Consider the following 16146-nt stretch of genomic DNA (forward strand, 5'->3'; position numbering starts at 1 on the left):
CATCTACGAGAGATACAGTTGTTTCCATCAGAAATTGTAATAAATGTTTGCAATGAAAGCAAGCCATGTTGAGCTCACTTTTTTTTGCTGAGTTATTTTATGAGTATTTAATATGTCTCATATACACGCAGAGAGAAGTGTAGTGTCGGTGGAACAGGAACAGGATCCCAGCAGTCCTGCAATAAAGCCAATGCAATCCAAACATCAGCGACAGAGAAACCATCTCAGCCAGGGTTTGCAGTGAACACCTGCCTAATGTGGCACGAATAGCACTGTCTGCTCACAAACCAATGTGAAATCTCTATGAAACAAATGTAGGTGGAGCCGCTGAGGATGTGCTCATGCATGTGAATACTTCTAACACTTTCGCTTTTTTGCTTCTTCTGGCTTTTCTTATTGTATGAAGTTATTAATTATGCAAACTGTATAATGTTGATGTTTACTGAATAAAAAAAGAAAGAAAGTACTTAAGTTTCCAGGCAGATTTTGATTTATCAAATGCACAGCTCCGGAGCTCGTTCCTGAGTAACTCTCAGATCTCCGTGTTAGCATCTGTTGATCTCCTGGGTTCACCTTTGACCTCTGATCCATCTCTCCATCCGGGTCTCATTACTTACATCATCTCTAAACCAACTTCAGCAGAGGAAGCTAAGACACGCTCTCCGTTACTTCATGCCACATCCCAATGGAGATGTTATATATAGCAGTGCTCCTCAGGCTCGGGTCGAGGCGGGATCATATTCATTTGACTGTAAATTTGATCCAGAGTTAGTTGCATGAAAAACATCCAGTTTCAGTAATGACTAGAAGTTGTGGTGTTTTGTAGTTTAATCACAAGGTGGCAGTATATTGTTTAAGTGTAGAGGTGCTACTTAGTGTTCTCTAGAAGAAGCTGTAACAGTTCTGTAAAATGTAGCATGTGTTGAATGAAGAGTTGGGAGGATTTGTGCAGTTACTGAGCACTAGACTCAACAGAAGTCTGCTTTAATGCAGAAGTATTGTGTATGCAGGTGCCTCTTTTCTCAGTTTGTCGGCTTGTCCTTCGGATTTCTTTATGTCTGTACAGACCCCAACAGCTGTGATTGGTCTTCTTTCTAACCCTATTATCCATCATAAAAGATGTCTGCATTAGCTTTGCTTCCACTGGGAATGAATGTAATAATAAGAGTACTAAAGAATAGAGTGCATTTTGCACAAACACTTTAAATACACAACAACCTGGATGCCAACTACCGCTTCTGATTCAACAACCATTCATATCTTTTAAATTATATGTTAAGTATAACGGTAAATGAAAAAAGAAATTATCGTGCTAATACCAATTACAGATTGACATAAAAAACAAATATACTTAAAAAAAATTAAATAACCTTAATGTACAAAAAAAGAAGACCTGTAGACATATTCACATTTTATCAAGAGTTGCCTATTAAACTGTGAAGTCACTGACGAGGATCTTCTGAATGTCTTAATGTCTGGAGGAGAATTTTTATTCATTTATTCCTGCTGTGTAGCCATCAAACTTTTCTTCTTTCACGATGACTGTTCTTTTCCCCTCCTCCAGAGTGCATTTATCTCTTCTAATAAAACTAATAAAAAACAAGAGATAAAGATGTATGTGTATATATGGTTTGTTAACACACACACACATAATTCAGGTGGCTCACCGTTTGCATTTCTGCATTTGTTCCAGAGTCTCAGGCAGCACTTTTCCAAACGTCTCTGGCAGAAACACGTTTGCGATCGAGGACGCAATGGTCAGACTTCCCATCAGGATGTAGGGCAGATATTTGTTGAAAGTACCTTACGAATAGAAAGAAGAACACAACGTCTTGTCTCCAGTTCATTGTGAGGCAGATGATCAGACTCGTGTGCCAGCCGCAGGTTTACCCAGGAATATGACGTAAGGTGCGGTGATGCTGCCGATGCGAGCGGCTGAGGAGCACATGCCGATGCCCAGGTTCCTCAGGACGGTGGGGTAGAGCTCCGCCGTGTAGATGTAGACCACACAGAAGGACATGGTGAAGCCGAACTTGCCGGCCATCTCTAATGCCAGCGCCAGAGTCTGCAGACCTGTGACAGAGCCTCAGCGTTATAATGACCACTGCACCCTTGATCAGCCGTGCATTTGATTTCTTTTTTATTTCTTTTAAATCAAATTAGAATGAGGTTAGGGTTAGTGCTGATGGGACCCTCGCAAATCCCTCAGAAAGTCGTTTACATCTTTAGGAAAGTTCCACTTTACTAGGTCAACGAAGTGAAGCCAAGCTTGTCAGTGTTTGTAAAGCTGACGTTATCTCTAAGACTTCAGGATTTTGAAGAAGTGGAGGAGTTCCCAGAGATTGCTTTGCAAAGTGATCGATAGGGAACGAACAGTGCTCTTAAGATCACATAATTCGGTGGAGAATTAATATAAATCATGTTCTGTATAAGGAACGTGAGCATAAATCTGTTCTCAGATACCAACGATAACCAGAACTCAGCATCCACTCTCTTCTCTCTCAGAAAACCCTCCCTCTGTTTGTTCAGCAGCTGCTCCGGGCACGAGATCTAAGCTCAGCTGTAATTAGACGGCCTGATTCATCACGGGATCCTCACTTTTTGATTGCGCCCAGTGTGAACAGCTCCATAGGGACCTATTTGTTCGACTCAAAAGCATCATGGCTCCGAACATTCGCACCCAATTTTCGTGTTAAGTGTGAAAAGGTCTTAAATCAGCAAAAACTCATATATGTGAAAGTTCCCTGGAAAGCTCCAGTCCAGCTCTCTCAATAAATGTGCAAGTAATAGGCTTAACATCTTTTCCCTGAAATGGTCCAAATCCAGTTTTACTTGCACAGAATGAACGCTAACCCTCGACCCGTCATAAACTCACTGGCATTCATAGCGATTGCTGATACTCTTTCTGAACGCTTTTTACCGGATGCTTTTTAGGGTTTTATAATCAGTGTTGGGGGTAACGCGAGTTACGTAATCAGATTACTTTTTTCAAGCAACTAGTAAAGTAACACATTACTTTTTATTTTACAAGAAAATATCCGAGTTACTTTTTAAAAAAAGTAACGCCAGTTTCTTTGTTTTCCCCTGTATTGACTGACAGCTCTCCTGTCCTCATGTTGGGAGGAATCAGAAGCACAGAGGCGTTGTGTGTGAACATGATCTTACTGTAGTTCTAGACTGTGTGAATGTGCATTAATTCATCCCACTCGCAAAAAAAAAGATTCAGTATTCATCAAAATGAATTAAAACAGTGAAATGCAAACTCGGAATACGACGCAAACCTGCAATAATTAAATGTTAAATAACACAAATGTATCGAATCCCATTTTATTAACCGATGTCTTTGCTGCTGACCTTTGATGATCCAGTTCAACCATACTAATAAGATAAAATGACTTTAGATAAACTAACAATTGTGCTTCATTGTTTTGTATTGCTGAAGAGTGTTGAACCTTCTTCTCCTGCGTTCTACTGTACAGACGTGAATTTACTTTCCCTTCAGACTGAGGTTTGTTCATTACACTTGTTGGTGTGGAAGAGCTTTTACATTCGCTATAAATAGAACTCATATTAAAAACAATCAAGCCCTGCTCATATTTAAAAAGTAACACGAAAGTAATGCAAAAGTAACGTAATGCATTACTTTCCATAAAAAGTAACTAAGTACCGTAATTAGTTACTTTTTTAGGGAAAACGCAATATTGTAATGCATTACTTTTAAAATGTACTTTCCCCAACACTGTTTATAATAAATTCACGAATTCGCACTTACTCAGATTGAACAAATAGTAGGCATATCTGTCGCGCTGTCCGAGGGAAGGCCTCCGAGCTCGTAATATACCCCGAGAACTCCCCGAATCCCCAAACTGGGGTGAGAACAGTGAGGAGCGAGGCTGCACTATCCTGCTAATTACATTAATTATCTGAACGTGCTCCTCCCAAACATAACTTCTCCTACTCTCAGTTACTCACTGCTGCTATTGTTATATCATAAACCCTCTGCTAATGAGTTAATGTACAGTAAATGGCTCTCTTAATTCCACCAACACTGTCCCTTTCTCCAAGTACAGTGAGCAAAAGATGATGTTGCACGGACAGGAGTGTTTCACTCTTCAAATCTAAATGTAAGGCTCATTTTTAAATCTGAATCCGCAGTAGGATCTTGGGTCACACTTTATATTACTTGGCCTTAACTACTATGTACTTACATCAAAAAATAAATACAATGTACTTATTGTGTTCATATTATATTGCAAAACACTTCTGCTGTTATTGAGGGCGATACGGGGAGGTTAGGGGCAGGTTTGGTGGTCTGGGTCGGTTTAAGGGTGGGTTAAGGTGTGAGGGATGGGTCGACAGTGTAATTATAAATGTAATTACAGAAATTAATTATAGATGTAAGTACTTATAGGTATTTTTAAAAATATAAGTACAATGTAAAAACATGCATGTACACAATAAGTGCATTGTATCAAATGATTAATTTAAATGTAAGTACACAGTAGTTAAGGCCACCTGATATAAAGTGGGACCGGATCTTGTGATCCATGCCAAAGGCGTCTTGACAGTATTGTGCGTGTGAGCTCTTACTTTCAGGAATCAGCTGCACCAGAAGCAGAAATCCTCCTCCGATGACGAGGAAAGCAGACAGGACGGGTCTCCGAGGACAGCTCTTCAGGAGAAGCGTGGACACGATGTAGGCAGGCACCTCGGTGACCGCGGAGAGGAAGCAGTTGAGGAACGGATCTCCGCTAAGGTTAGTAGTATTCAAGGACAAGCCGAAATATCCAACGTTGATGGCCATCCTATCAGAGGGACAAAGAGACACTCACTGATTTACAGCTAGTGGTTTCATCTGAAGAGCATGCAGTCCCATGTGTGTTAGATTGCATGAATGTCTCACCATAGCAGTAAACACAGGAACGTGGTTTTGCGGATATCGCTGGTCCGTAGCACGTCGAGCACGCTGTACTTGCTGTTCTGGGACGCCGCCTCTTTAACCTAGAAATGACCATACTAAAAACATGCTTAATAAATGGGAATAAATTGGATGTTTAGAGTGCTTGAAAAACATTTTCATAGCTTAATGGGAATATTATTGAAGGGTTCTTGTATTTATGTTTTATTTTAGCGGGGTTAGTGTCCTCTGGAGGAGCAGACTCAGACCTCGGACTGGTTGAAGATCACCTCTGGAGCAGCGACTTTGTTCTTCTTCGCTGCTTCTCTCACGATGGCCTCAGATTCCAGCACGCGTCCCTGAGAGAGAAGCCATCGCGGAGACTCCGGGATCAGCCTGAGGATTTGTTTAGAAGTAAAAGATGATCTATTGTAGGGAAGGACTGAAGGGTCAAGTGGCCAATGATGAGAACTGCACAAAGATGCGCTCACGCTAGGCTTTCAGCATAAGATGTGACAGAATGCTCCGTGTGCCTTATAAAAACTATAATCAAACACAACAAATGATCCAAAATGTGAAAGCATAGTCATGCTGCAGATTTAAAACGTCTGTTCTTTACATTCAGAACTTTGTGAAGTCTTCGCATGAGCTTGTGTTTCCGGTGTGCTTGAGACTCACCACCACAGTGGGATGTAGACCACCGTCAGGCCCGACAGAACCCTCAGCAGGCTCCTCCAGTCTCGGACGGCGGAGGCGATCCACGGCAGCAGCATGTAACCGATGCAGTAATGCAGACTCGCTCCCAGCGTCGTGAAGAACACGCGCAAGGACTTACTCAGCACTTCACTGCCTGTGGCAACGGAATGACATTTACACATCTAGAATAACCCATGCACACTCTTAAAAACAAAGGTTCTTCATTAGCATTGATAGTTCATAAAGAACCCCGAACATGCATGAAATCCTTCCAATGCACAAAAGGTTCTTTATAATGGAAAACATTTGTAGATTAAAATGTTCCTCACACTAAGAAAAAACTGTTCACTGAAAGGTTGTTTGGATGGTTCTTCTGTGGCGTTGTTATTTATTTGAAACCTTTATTTTTAAGAGTGCATGCGTTTCCAGCGTATCTCAGGCAGTGAAATAGTTCAGCAGGTTATATTCACTTCAGTGACATCTCATTTTATAATATGCTTACCAAGCACAAACGCTGTGATGTACAGGGATATTTGGACTGTGCCAACAAAAAAATACAGAACGCAGAAGAGCAGCCACGAGTCGGCGAAGGACTGCGCGAGCATCACTAGAGCTTCGGCCGCCAGAGACGCCAAGAAAACCTTCCTCCTGCCAAACCTGATGAGACACCAGACACCAGACACCAGACGTCACTGGATGTGTCTCTGACTGCGGGTTTCAGCAGGGAACAGGCCACTTGCAGTAAACAAACTGTTGTTATCAAATGATTTTGTGAATGTTTGCACTGATTATGACGTGTGGACAAAAGCAGTACCTGTCAGAAAGTTGGCCAGAAACAAGAGAGCCCAACAGGTAGCCCATGTATAGTGTTGAGGTTGCGAACGGGACTCTCCACTCGCTGTCACACACCAGATCCCACTGCGCCAGAACATACACAACCACACTTTACCATCACCTGCTCTTTATTAATGTTACTGGATGAATCGCTGAGAGTTTTCACGCACTCAAAAAGAAATCATGGCATAGTTTATTTGCATCTGTTTGGTTTAATTTAAACTCAAATTCCTTATCAGCATAAATCTGTTAATTGTTAAAACAAATGTAATCAATTAAAAAATGGTTAATTTATGGCTAGCTGTGGAACAAGATTCAGTTCAAATGTAACAGATGAAACAAATCGGATTTATTGATGATAAATCTATAACAGATTAAAACAGATTTGGTTCATTAGTACTACTCAAATCTCATTCTTGTTTTATTAATGTATGACTGACAAATATGCATCTCGTGAAGTTGATTGGTTTGTTAAAACTGTGCAATCCAAATTTTCTTTGCAATTACAGTTTTTTTTTTTTTCTCAGCCTTTGACTCAGTTTTCAGTTTCATAAAACAAACACAACACACAGTTCTGGATGAAACACACACAGCTCTAAACACAAGTAACTTGATTTTCTTTTTCAAACTCAAGTAATCAGAAAGCCACAGTAATTCATCACTAACTCCTCACATGTGCTTCACTGAACACCAACCAATCAATAAACACACATCTACACAACTACACATGCTTCATGTGCTTCTTTTCTTTCGTTCTGTGTAATACTGTATTCACAACCTGCTTACAGTAAAAAAAGTTTGCTTTCGTGTTTATCGTGAATTTTTCAACATCTCTCTGCTAATTACTTTCAATCTTCTACAGAAATGTACACAGGAGCTCATGAAAGAACAGCTTTATGTTTTGAATAACTGTGTGTATATGATATATCCAAAAATAATATAATATTATGGCAAAAGTGTTTGCTTTTGAGACGTGTTTGTGATATTTTGAATGCAGTGCTTCATTTTGCAAAAGATGCGAGGTATTTAGCATTTTGTGTGCAATTCTTGGATTTGTGTGTAAAGTTTAAAAAAGAAGCTGATGTAAGCAGTTGAAAAAACTGTATAATACATGAATCTTCCTGAATGTAGAGTTCTGCGTGCACGCACTCACCTCCGAGACGATGGTGGAGCGGTAGACGTCTGTGCTGTAGCTCCATCCGTCCACACACTTCTCCAGCGTAATGTCTGTCAGATTGACCTCCGGCGGCGAGTAACCCTGCGCACACAGGCCTCTGACCGTCTCCAGCCTGTATCTCCAGCACTGACTCGGCTGTAGTTTTCCATTGACCATCTCATTGGGAATACTGGCTTTCAGCCATTCTTCACTTAGATTTGCATCCGCTATCCGACAGTGATGTGACGGTGAAGCCCCAACAAACACTATGTAGAGGCTGTGAAGCCCCGTGGAAATGTAGACGGCATTCAAGAGAAAGAAAAGGATGACAAAAAACGGTCCCTTTTGCCCCAGAAAGGCGGTGTCCTCATCATAATTTCCCATTCTGCCAGTGCTCGAGCGTACAGAAGAATCAGCTGACTGTAAAAATGCCTTTTTGTCCAAAGCCTCTGAATTACCACATGCTGCAGAGGTCAGCTTCGGTATTTAGGTCTTTAGAAACTCCTGGAGATATTTGGAGAAGAGCGCTGCTGTGCTCGACCTGGACACATGAAGGAAGGCTGTGAGTCTTGTCAGAGTTTGACTGCTCTTCTAACATTGTGTACATGACAACTAATCCAAGGCACATTTTTCCACTAAAAGGAGCCAAAAGAATTACGAATGCTTGCAATCTGATTAGCTCTAATGGGAGTAAAACTCCAGGATCAGCCTTCAGTCTGGAAAATACTTGCTTCTAACTGCTATCAAGGGCCTGGGGTTTGAATATCGGTTTTATTTTTATTTTTTGTGCATGGTGAGTACTCATGTACATGTATAAGATCTGTCCTCCCTTCATCAACAGATCAGCTGGAACGATTTGTTCCTGAAAACATTTCTGCTTATTTGAAAGAGGAGTATGAATTATGTTTATGTGAAGAGCAACAACACTACAATTCTCAAAATTCAAAACCATCCATGTTTGTGCTGATCAGGGCTGTACATCCACAGATCACCTACAGTAAGACACCCCTTATGAAAATTAACCATGGTTTTACAAATACAAATAAAACCAAAAAACCATGGTTACTGTAGTTAAACCATGATAACCGCATTAACCATGGTATTTGTAGTAAAACTATGGTTATACAAATGGTAATGAATATATATTTTTAAAAAAACAATGGTGCATGGTTAATGTTCATAAGGGACAGTTTACATCATTATAGTTTAAGCATACATTTGCATCATATCCTCTTTGCATTATTAATACCTTTCATTCAATAAAACTAGCCAAAGGAGTAAAAGAATAACTTACAAATAAAGATTTGACTCTTTATTCTTTTCTGACTACCATAATCCATCTCTTTCGATGTTCCCCCTCTTTTGTAAAGTCATGGAGAGTGCTGTTGGAGCGAATGGGAACGTAAAATAATGCATTTGCTATGGTCTCCCATTCATGTAAGTGTGTTTTGTCCTGCCAGAAAGCTCTGGTTATTTATTCGATGCTTGAATCTGCTGTTAAATATTCAGAACTAACTGTAGTGTGTTGCCTGAAAAAAAATATGTTTTTTATTCAAAGGTGGACAAAGTACATAACTCTGTTACTTGAGTGAAAGTACAGATACTGCTGGTCAAATATTACTCCATTATCAGTGAAAGTTGTGAAGACAGATTTTTACTTGAGTAAAATGATACAGAAGTACTTGCTCTTAAAAGTACTCAAGTACCAAACGTAAATTTCCTTTTTTATGTCAGTGCAGTGTTTTAAAACCCAGCTGTGTAACTTTACAACAGCAACACTGCTTTAACAAAAAAGCAAAACAGCAAGATTTTTTTACATACATTTTTTTAAATAAATGCTGTCTAATCGCTCTCGCGGTCTTTGATGTCACACACAGAACGTCTGTGCAGCGCTGCTTCAAGTCAAAGAACTATTGTGTTTTATTAGGAGACGCACAACAGTTCTTCTGTGGCTTTATAGGCAATATTTTCACTTAAGCAATTTTGCAAAATCGGACAATATTGTGTCTTATATGTACCACAATATTAACTACTTATCATTGAATTGTTGTAAATAAATATCGCATTTGCAACCGGTCAGTGTTCACAAAAATGCTGGGAGATCACTTCACGTGTGATTGCTGATAGGCTGTCTAAAAAATAAAAGTCACGTTTAACAGAGAAAAAAATCTCCCACTGACTTTCTGCTTCAGTGGAGTAAAAAGTACAGTATTTGTCTTTCAAATTAAGTTAAAGTCATAAGTTTCCAGAAAAAAATATTACTCTTAGTAATAAGCGTACTTAAATACAGTGCTCAAGTACTTTGTTACAAAATGTGCAAAGGACAACTTACGTTCAGTTCTTGATGTGGTGAGAGCTCACGATGAATGTTTCTCCTGCTTCTTGGTGTGTGTACGCTTGTGCCCTTTAACTTCATCATCAGATGCATTAACAGCTGACGAGACTGCCAGCATTAATGCTTCATAAGATCTGATTCATCAAATCCTATCAAAAAAGCAATTCAGATACTTTGAGAAGAAACACCTACCAAGTGCAAACAAGCTGCGATGTTTCTGAGGACAGAACCTGCAGTGAGTGTATTATCAATAACAGATATGAAGCGCTGGGAAAAGAGAATACATGTTCTTTTGCTAAATGCAATGAGTTTATGCCATCAGGAGGTTAACCGCAAATGCCTGCAGAAAACAAAAAGAAGATTGTGGGTTTATTGGATGTTTCAATGGGATATAATCCAGTTTATGCATACATTGGGTATTGGGCGACAAGTGATGATGATGATGATTGTAATGGTGCTCTGCTGTCTGTGGATTTGATTTATTTATGGATGTCTATGATCACAATACACGTCTGTGAAGACATCACTGAATTACCATATTTAATGCAATGATCAAGTCTTCAAGCAACTGTAGCAGAGTGAGGTATAGCCCTGATATGATTGGCTGGCGTTACCCAAATAGGTGAACCAATCAGTGTTTGTACTTCATTATGATTGGTTCATGAGCCTGTTAGTGCCTGTGTTGTGAATATAAAAGAGGGAAGTGTTTGGCTGCTTGGGATGCATCATCCTTGGTACCGCCCCTTTGTGACATGTGACGTGTTGAATGAGTGCCAGCGGTTGGGTTATCCTCCTGTCTGTCATGTGTGCTGGCTGTTGGCCAGTTCTCGGGTCAGTCCCTGTTTTAAAGAAGCCTTTTGCCTGTTTAATGGAGAGGCTTACTACCTTGTTTGTTTTTAGTCATGGGCCTGCGTGGTGAGCAATTGCAGCATTTTACCGTTTCCTTGGTATGTATGGAGAGTTTATTGTTTGTTTTTAACAATCATTTTTATGAGTAACTCTTTCTGTTCAATGTCCGGCAGGTTTGATTGCACGTCCAGGGGTTTCCAGTGATCTGATCTGAAGCCTAATGAACATCAAGTACCCGACTGCACTGCTGCTCTGTTTGTGTTCGTGTTAGTTTCATCCGTTTGTCTGGAGCTCCCCTGGGTCCGCTCTGTTATTTTGCTTGTGTTGTGTTTGAAGCACTGGAACAGGGTTGCGCTGGTCTGCGCGTGAGTTAGCTGGGAGGCTAAGTCTCTGTAATCTGGCTCTTCTTGGCCATTTTATTTCCCTCCTCCGTGCCAGTGGCTGTGTTTGTGCTTTGGTGTTTTGTGTGTAAACTTATTGAATTGATTTGTGATTTTGTATGTTTTTTTGTGGGTTTAGGTCTTTAAAGTGGGAGGGGTTGGCATGGTACCCTGTACTGGTGTGTCCACATGGAGTGCTGTGCTTAACATTTTGCCTTGTTTTTCACGTGTGTGTGTGTGTGTGTGTGTGTGTGTCGTGGGTATTGAGTGTGGGGTAGAAACTTGAGGGTCTCCACTGGCCACCTCCCTCTTTACCTCTTGATTTTGTTATCTTTGTGTTTAATAATTTTCTATGTTACTTGTATTGTGTTTGTGATTTGAGACCTTGTGTGATGTATTGACTGACTGTGTTTTTATTAATTGTGTTTGAAAAGTGACTCTTATTACTGTATATGTTTATGCTCACCCGGCCTTTGGCAACGAGCCTGTGTGCCCTTGTATATTCTGTCCTGGTGTATTCCAGGTGGCGTAGTCGACGATAGGATTTCTCTTAGTATTGGTAATTTTCCCTACCTGACCACTTATTGCCACACAATGATCAAAGACCCCAAACATGTCATGCAAAAAAGAGAGCATTTGTGTCTCAAGCTGTCTGCATGGCAAGTGAGATGTCAGTATATCAGTGTCGCTGTATTTCTGGCGAGCTCTCAATCTGAATAATCAGAGAATGGGCTGAGCGTTGGACTCACTGGCACACTCTTAAATCTTGATTAATCTTTATTATCAGTCTGACTCACATCAGTGGCGCCTGCAGATGTACAGCTGTACGCACTGTGTGAACCATGAGCGCTCAAACTGACCCGGAAATATTTCAGCAGTTATGTGTCCAGTATTTCTGTCGACTGAACGCCATGTCATTCATTTGAATATCAGTATTTTGAGTCGGTGCTTTCACAATCAATTCCCGTTTGTTCGAACCGCTCTCACTGTTCCTCCGCAGTAGTCTGATCTCACAAACATGTGTTTCAGTAGCACGATTTTCTGTTTCTATTTGGCATACTATTTATACGCAGAAATTGACTTTGGCGTGCATATTATGATATTAGCCTAATACACACCTACCCCGCACCCTAATCCTACTCACTGCGTTTCATATGCACGCCAAGGTCAGTTTCTGCGTATAAATGGCCTATTACGCCAAATAATTATGTTATATTTATATTATAATAATTAATTTGTATTTTACAAATGGGAATACAACAAATTCATGTTTTACATTCAAACTACACATAAAAGTTATGGTGAAAAGTTCTTTAAAAGCATCTGGAATTAAATAAATCAAATGCAATACATTTTAATATGTTTGTTATTTTAGTGAAATAAATTTCATTTGGGACTATTTATTTTATTCCTTTTATGTTGTTTTATTCTGTTTTTCTCCCTGCACAGAAGCGCTGCAGGTGCGTGATCCTTATTCTGATGTTTGTGCTGCTATTTGTGCATGCCCTAAGATCTAATTTAATTTAAATCTAATTTTGTCGGTTAACTGTTAATGATCGGTTAATGAGCGTCGGTTGTCAGTCAGTAAAATTAACAAAATGAGCATGCCCCGCGTGCCTGTCCGCTACGCCACTGATGGAGGTAACTTTGAGAAAGTCAAGATGTGTCGACCCAAATGACCAAAAAACAAATCTTAAGACATTGTTGAGGAGCACAGCTGGTCTGATAGAGAGACCTGTGTTGATAAAGGCCTGAGAGATTTTACTTCTCAATTCTCCTCACGTCCAATACTCAGCAACACATGCTACAGGTTTTGAGGAGTGAATTACATGGAACAAAGAAACTCTAGTAATAATATGCAAAATCAACTCAAGTTCTCACGATCGTTACAGACTCCTAACATTCTGGCCTGGGCAAGTTTACTCCGAGTTCATGCTGGAATAAGCTTCTCCACAGAGCTTTGTCTGGAGTCACTGCGGTGTCAGAGGCGTTCTGCAGGCTTTGTTCAGTCAGAGATGACAGATTTCATGTAGTGTGTGATGGACACCGACCCTGATTTTCTTGGCTTCAGCCTGTGATTCCATCTAGTTTAAGGATTTCAAACATTTTTGATATTTTAGGCCGATTTTTGAACACATTTACACAATATTTAGAGACTGTGGTTCAGTGGAAAGTTTACTGTAGTAAAGTTCATCTTTTAAATGTTGAAAGGACAGGGCAAGCAAACCCCCAATAATGCAGCATACATTTGAATAAATATGCACTAAATGCAATAGACCGAGGTGCAAAGAGCTTCTGCTACCATTTACACCAATGCAAAGGAATCACTTCTATTTTCACTTTCAATAGACTGCATCAGTCCCTGTCTGCACTTTGCTCTAGTGCACTCTGCCATAAATATAGAAATAGTCTAACAATGCTTCGTTTACTTTACAAGTAAAGCATCATTTTATCATTGTTATTTGTGGATTATAACATTTAGTAATAATTAAATAGTTAATATTTTACACATTTGTAAGTTTAAAATAAACATTTTAGGTAACACTTTATTGTATGGTGTCCTTGTTACACATGTTACATGTACTTACTATTATAATAACAATGAATTATGCATAATTGCATGCTAACTAACCCCAAACCCTCATCTTAACCCTAATCCTACTCACTGCGTTTCATATGCACGCCAAGGTCAGTTTCTGCGTATAAATGGCCTATTACGCCAAATAATTATGTTATATTTATATTATAATAATTAATTTGTATTTTACAAATGGGAATACAACAAATTCATGTTTTACATTCAAACTACACATAAAAGTTATGGTGAAAAGTTCTTTAAAAGCATCTGGAATTAAATAAATCAAATGCAATACATTTTAATATGTTTGTTATTTTAGTGAAATAAATTTCATTTGGGACTATTTATTTTATTCCTTTTATGTTGTTTTATTCTGTTTTTCTCCCTGCACAGAAGCGCTGCAGGTGCGTGATCCTTATTCTGATGTTTGTGCTGCTATTTGTGCATGCCCTAAGATCTAATTTAATTTAAATCTAATTTTGTCGGTTAACTGTTAATGATCGGTTAATGAGCGTCGGTTGTCAGTCAGTAAAATTAACAAAATGAGCATGCCCCGCGTGCCTGTCCGCTACGCCACTGATGGAGGTAACTTTGAGAAAGTCAAGATGTGTCGACCCAAATGACCAAAAACAAATCTTAAGACATTGTTGAGGAGCACAGCTGGTCTGATAGAGACCTGTGTTGATAAAGGCCTGAGAGATTTTACTTCTCAATTCTCCTCACGTCCAATACTCAGCAACACATGCTACAGGTTTTGAGGAGTGAATTACATGGAACAAAGAAACTCTAGTAATAATATGCAAAATCAACTCAAGTTCTCACGATCGTTACAGACTCCTAACATTCTGGCCTGGGCAAGTTTACTCCGAGTTCATGCTGGAATAAGCTTCTCCACAGAGCTTTGTCTGGAGTCACTGCGGTGTCAGAGGCGTTCTGCAGGCTTTGGTCAGTCAGAGATGACAGATTTCATGTAGTGTGTGATGGACACCGACCCTGATTTTCTTGGCTTCAGCCTGTGATTCCATCTAGTTTAAGGATTTCAAACATTTTTGATATTTTAGGCCGATTTTTGAACACATTTACACAATATTTAGAGACTGTGGTTCAGTGGAAAGTTTACTGTAGTAAAGTTCATCTTTTAAATGTTGAAAGGACAGGGCAAGCAAACCCCCAATAATGCAGCATACATTTGAATAAATATGCACTAAATGCAATAGACCGAGGTGCAAAGAGCTTCTGCTACCATTTACACCAATGCAAAGGAATCACTTCTATTTTCACTTTCAATAGACTGCATCAGTCCCTGTCTGCACTTTGCTCTAGTGCACTCTGCCATAAATATAGAAATAGTCTAACAATGCTTCGTTTACTTTACAAGTAAAGCATCATTTTATCATTGTTATTTGTGGATTATAACAGTTAGTAATAATTAAATAGTTAATATTTTACACATTTGTAAGTTTAAAATAAACATTTTAGGTAACACTTTATTGTATGGTGTCCTTGTTACACATGTTACATGTACTTACTATTATAATAACAATGAATTATGCATAATTGCATGCTAACTAACCCCAAACCCTCATCTTAACCCTAATCCTATAGTAAGTGCATGTAGTTAATTAATATTACTCAGTAGGCCTACTTATACAGTGGTATGCAAAAGTTTGGGCACCCCTGTAAATTTTCATGATTTTCCTTTATAAATCATTGGTTGTCTGGATAAGAAATTTCAGTTAAATATATCACATAGGAGATAAACACAGTGATATTTGAGAAGTGAAATAAAGTTTATATGATTTATGGAAAGTGTGCAAGAATTATTTAAACAAAATTAGGCATGTGCATAAATTTAGGCACCCTTGTCATTTTATTGATTTCAATACCTTTAGCACTGATTATTAGAACTCAAAATTGGTTTGGTAACCTCAGTGACCCTTGACCTCCATACACGGGTGAATCCAATCATGAGAAAGTATTTAAAGGAGGCCAATTGTAAGTGTTTCTCCTCTTTGCTTCTTCTCTAAAGAGTGGCAACATGGGAGCCTCAAAACCACTCTCAGATGACCTGAAAACAATGATTGTTGAACATCATGGTTTAGGGGAAGGATACAGAAAGCTGTCTCAGAGATTTAAGCTCTCAGTCTCAACTGTGAGGAACATTGTGAGGAATTGGAAGACCAGAGGTACAGTTCTAGTTAAGGCCAGTGGCAGACCAAGAAAAATCTCAGATAAGCAGAGGCGCAGGATGGTGAGAACAGTCACAGTCAAGCCACAGACCAGCTCCAAAGACCTACAACATCATCTTGCTGCAGATGGTGTCACTGTGCATCGTTCAACTATTCAGCGCACTTTACACAAGGAGATGCTGTATGGACGAGTAATGCGGAAAAAGCCTTTTCTCTGCACACGCCACAAACG

The 16146-nt window shown here is 39.4% G+C and overlaps 1 protein-coding gene across 4 annotated transcripts in view; it reads right to left on the reverse strand.

Moving 5' to 3' along the window:
* slc22a5 (solute carrier family 22 member 5) overlaps positions 1 to 16146 on the reverse strand; it is a 26743-nt gene continuing 10597 nt past the window's right edge. The window contains exons 2-14 of one of the 4 annotated variants that reach the window (XR_009268033.1): positions 9916 to 10067; positions 8878 to 9112; positions 7581 to 8124; positions 6408 to 6511; positions 6096 to 6250; positions 5576 to 5747; positions 5167 to 5293; positions 4904 to 5001; positions 4591 to 4805; positions 1891 to 2073; positions 1668 to 1803; positions 1410 to 1589; positions 1 to 1100 (exon numbers count right to left, since the gene is read on the reverse strand). Coding sequence is in view for 3 of the 4 variants with exons in the window: in XM_058758875.1 (XP_058614858.1) it covers positions 1490 to 1589; positions 1668 to 1803; positions 1891 to 2073; positions 4591 to 4805; positions 4904 to 5001; positions 5167 to 5293; positions 5576 to 5747; positions 6096 to 6250; positions 6408 to 6511; positions 7581 to 7967 (1677 nt within the window). In the remaining variant the exon portion in view is untranslated. Of the gene's footprint in view, positions 1590 to 1667; positions 1804 to 1890; positions 2074 to 4590; positions 4806 to 4903; positions 5002 to 5166; positions 5294 to 5575; positions 5748 to 6095; positions 6251 to 6407; positions 6512 to 7580; positions 8125 to 8877; positions 9113 to 9915; positions 10068 to 16146 lie in introns of all 4 variants that reach the window. The other 3 variants (XM_058758875.1, XM_058758873.1, XM_058758874.1) reach the window with 3 other exon arrangements.

Source organism: Onychostoma macrolepis, chromosome 21, assembly GCF_012432095.1.
Source record: "Onychostoma macrolepis isolate SWU-2019 chromosome 21, ASM1243209v1, whole genome shotgun sequence".
Lineage (NCBI taxonomy): Eukaryota > Metazoa > Chordata > Actinopteri > Cypriniformes > Cyprinidae > Onychostoma > Onychostoma macrolepis.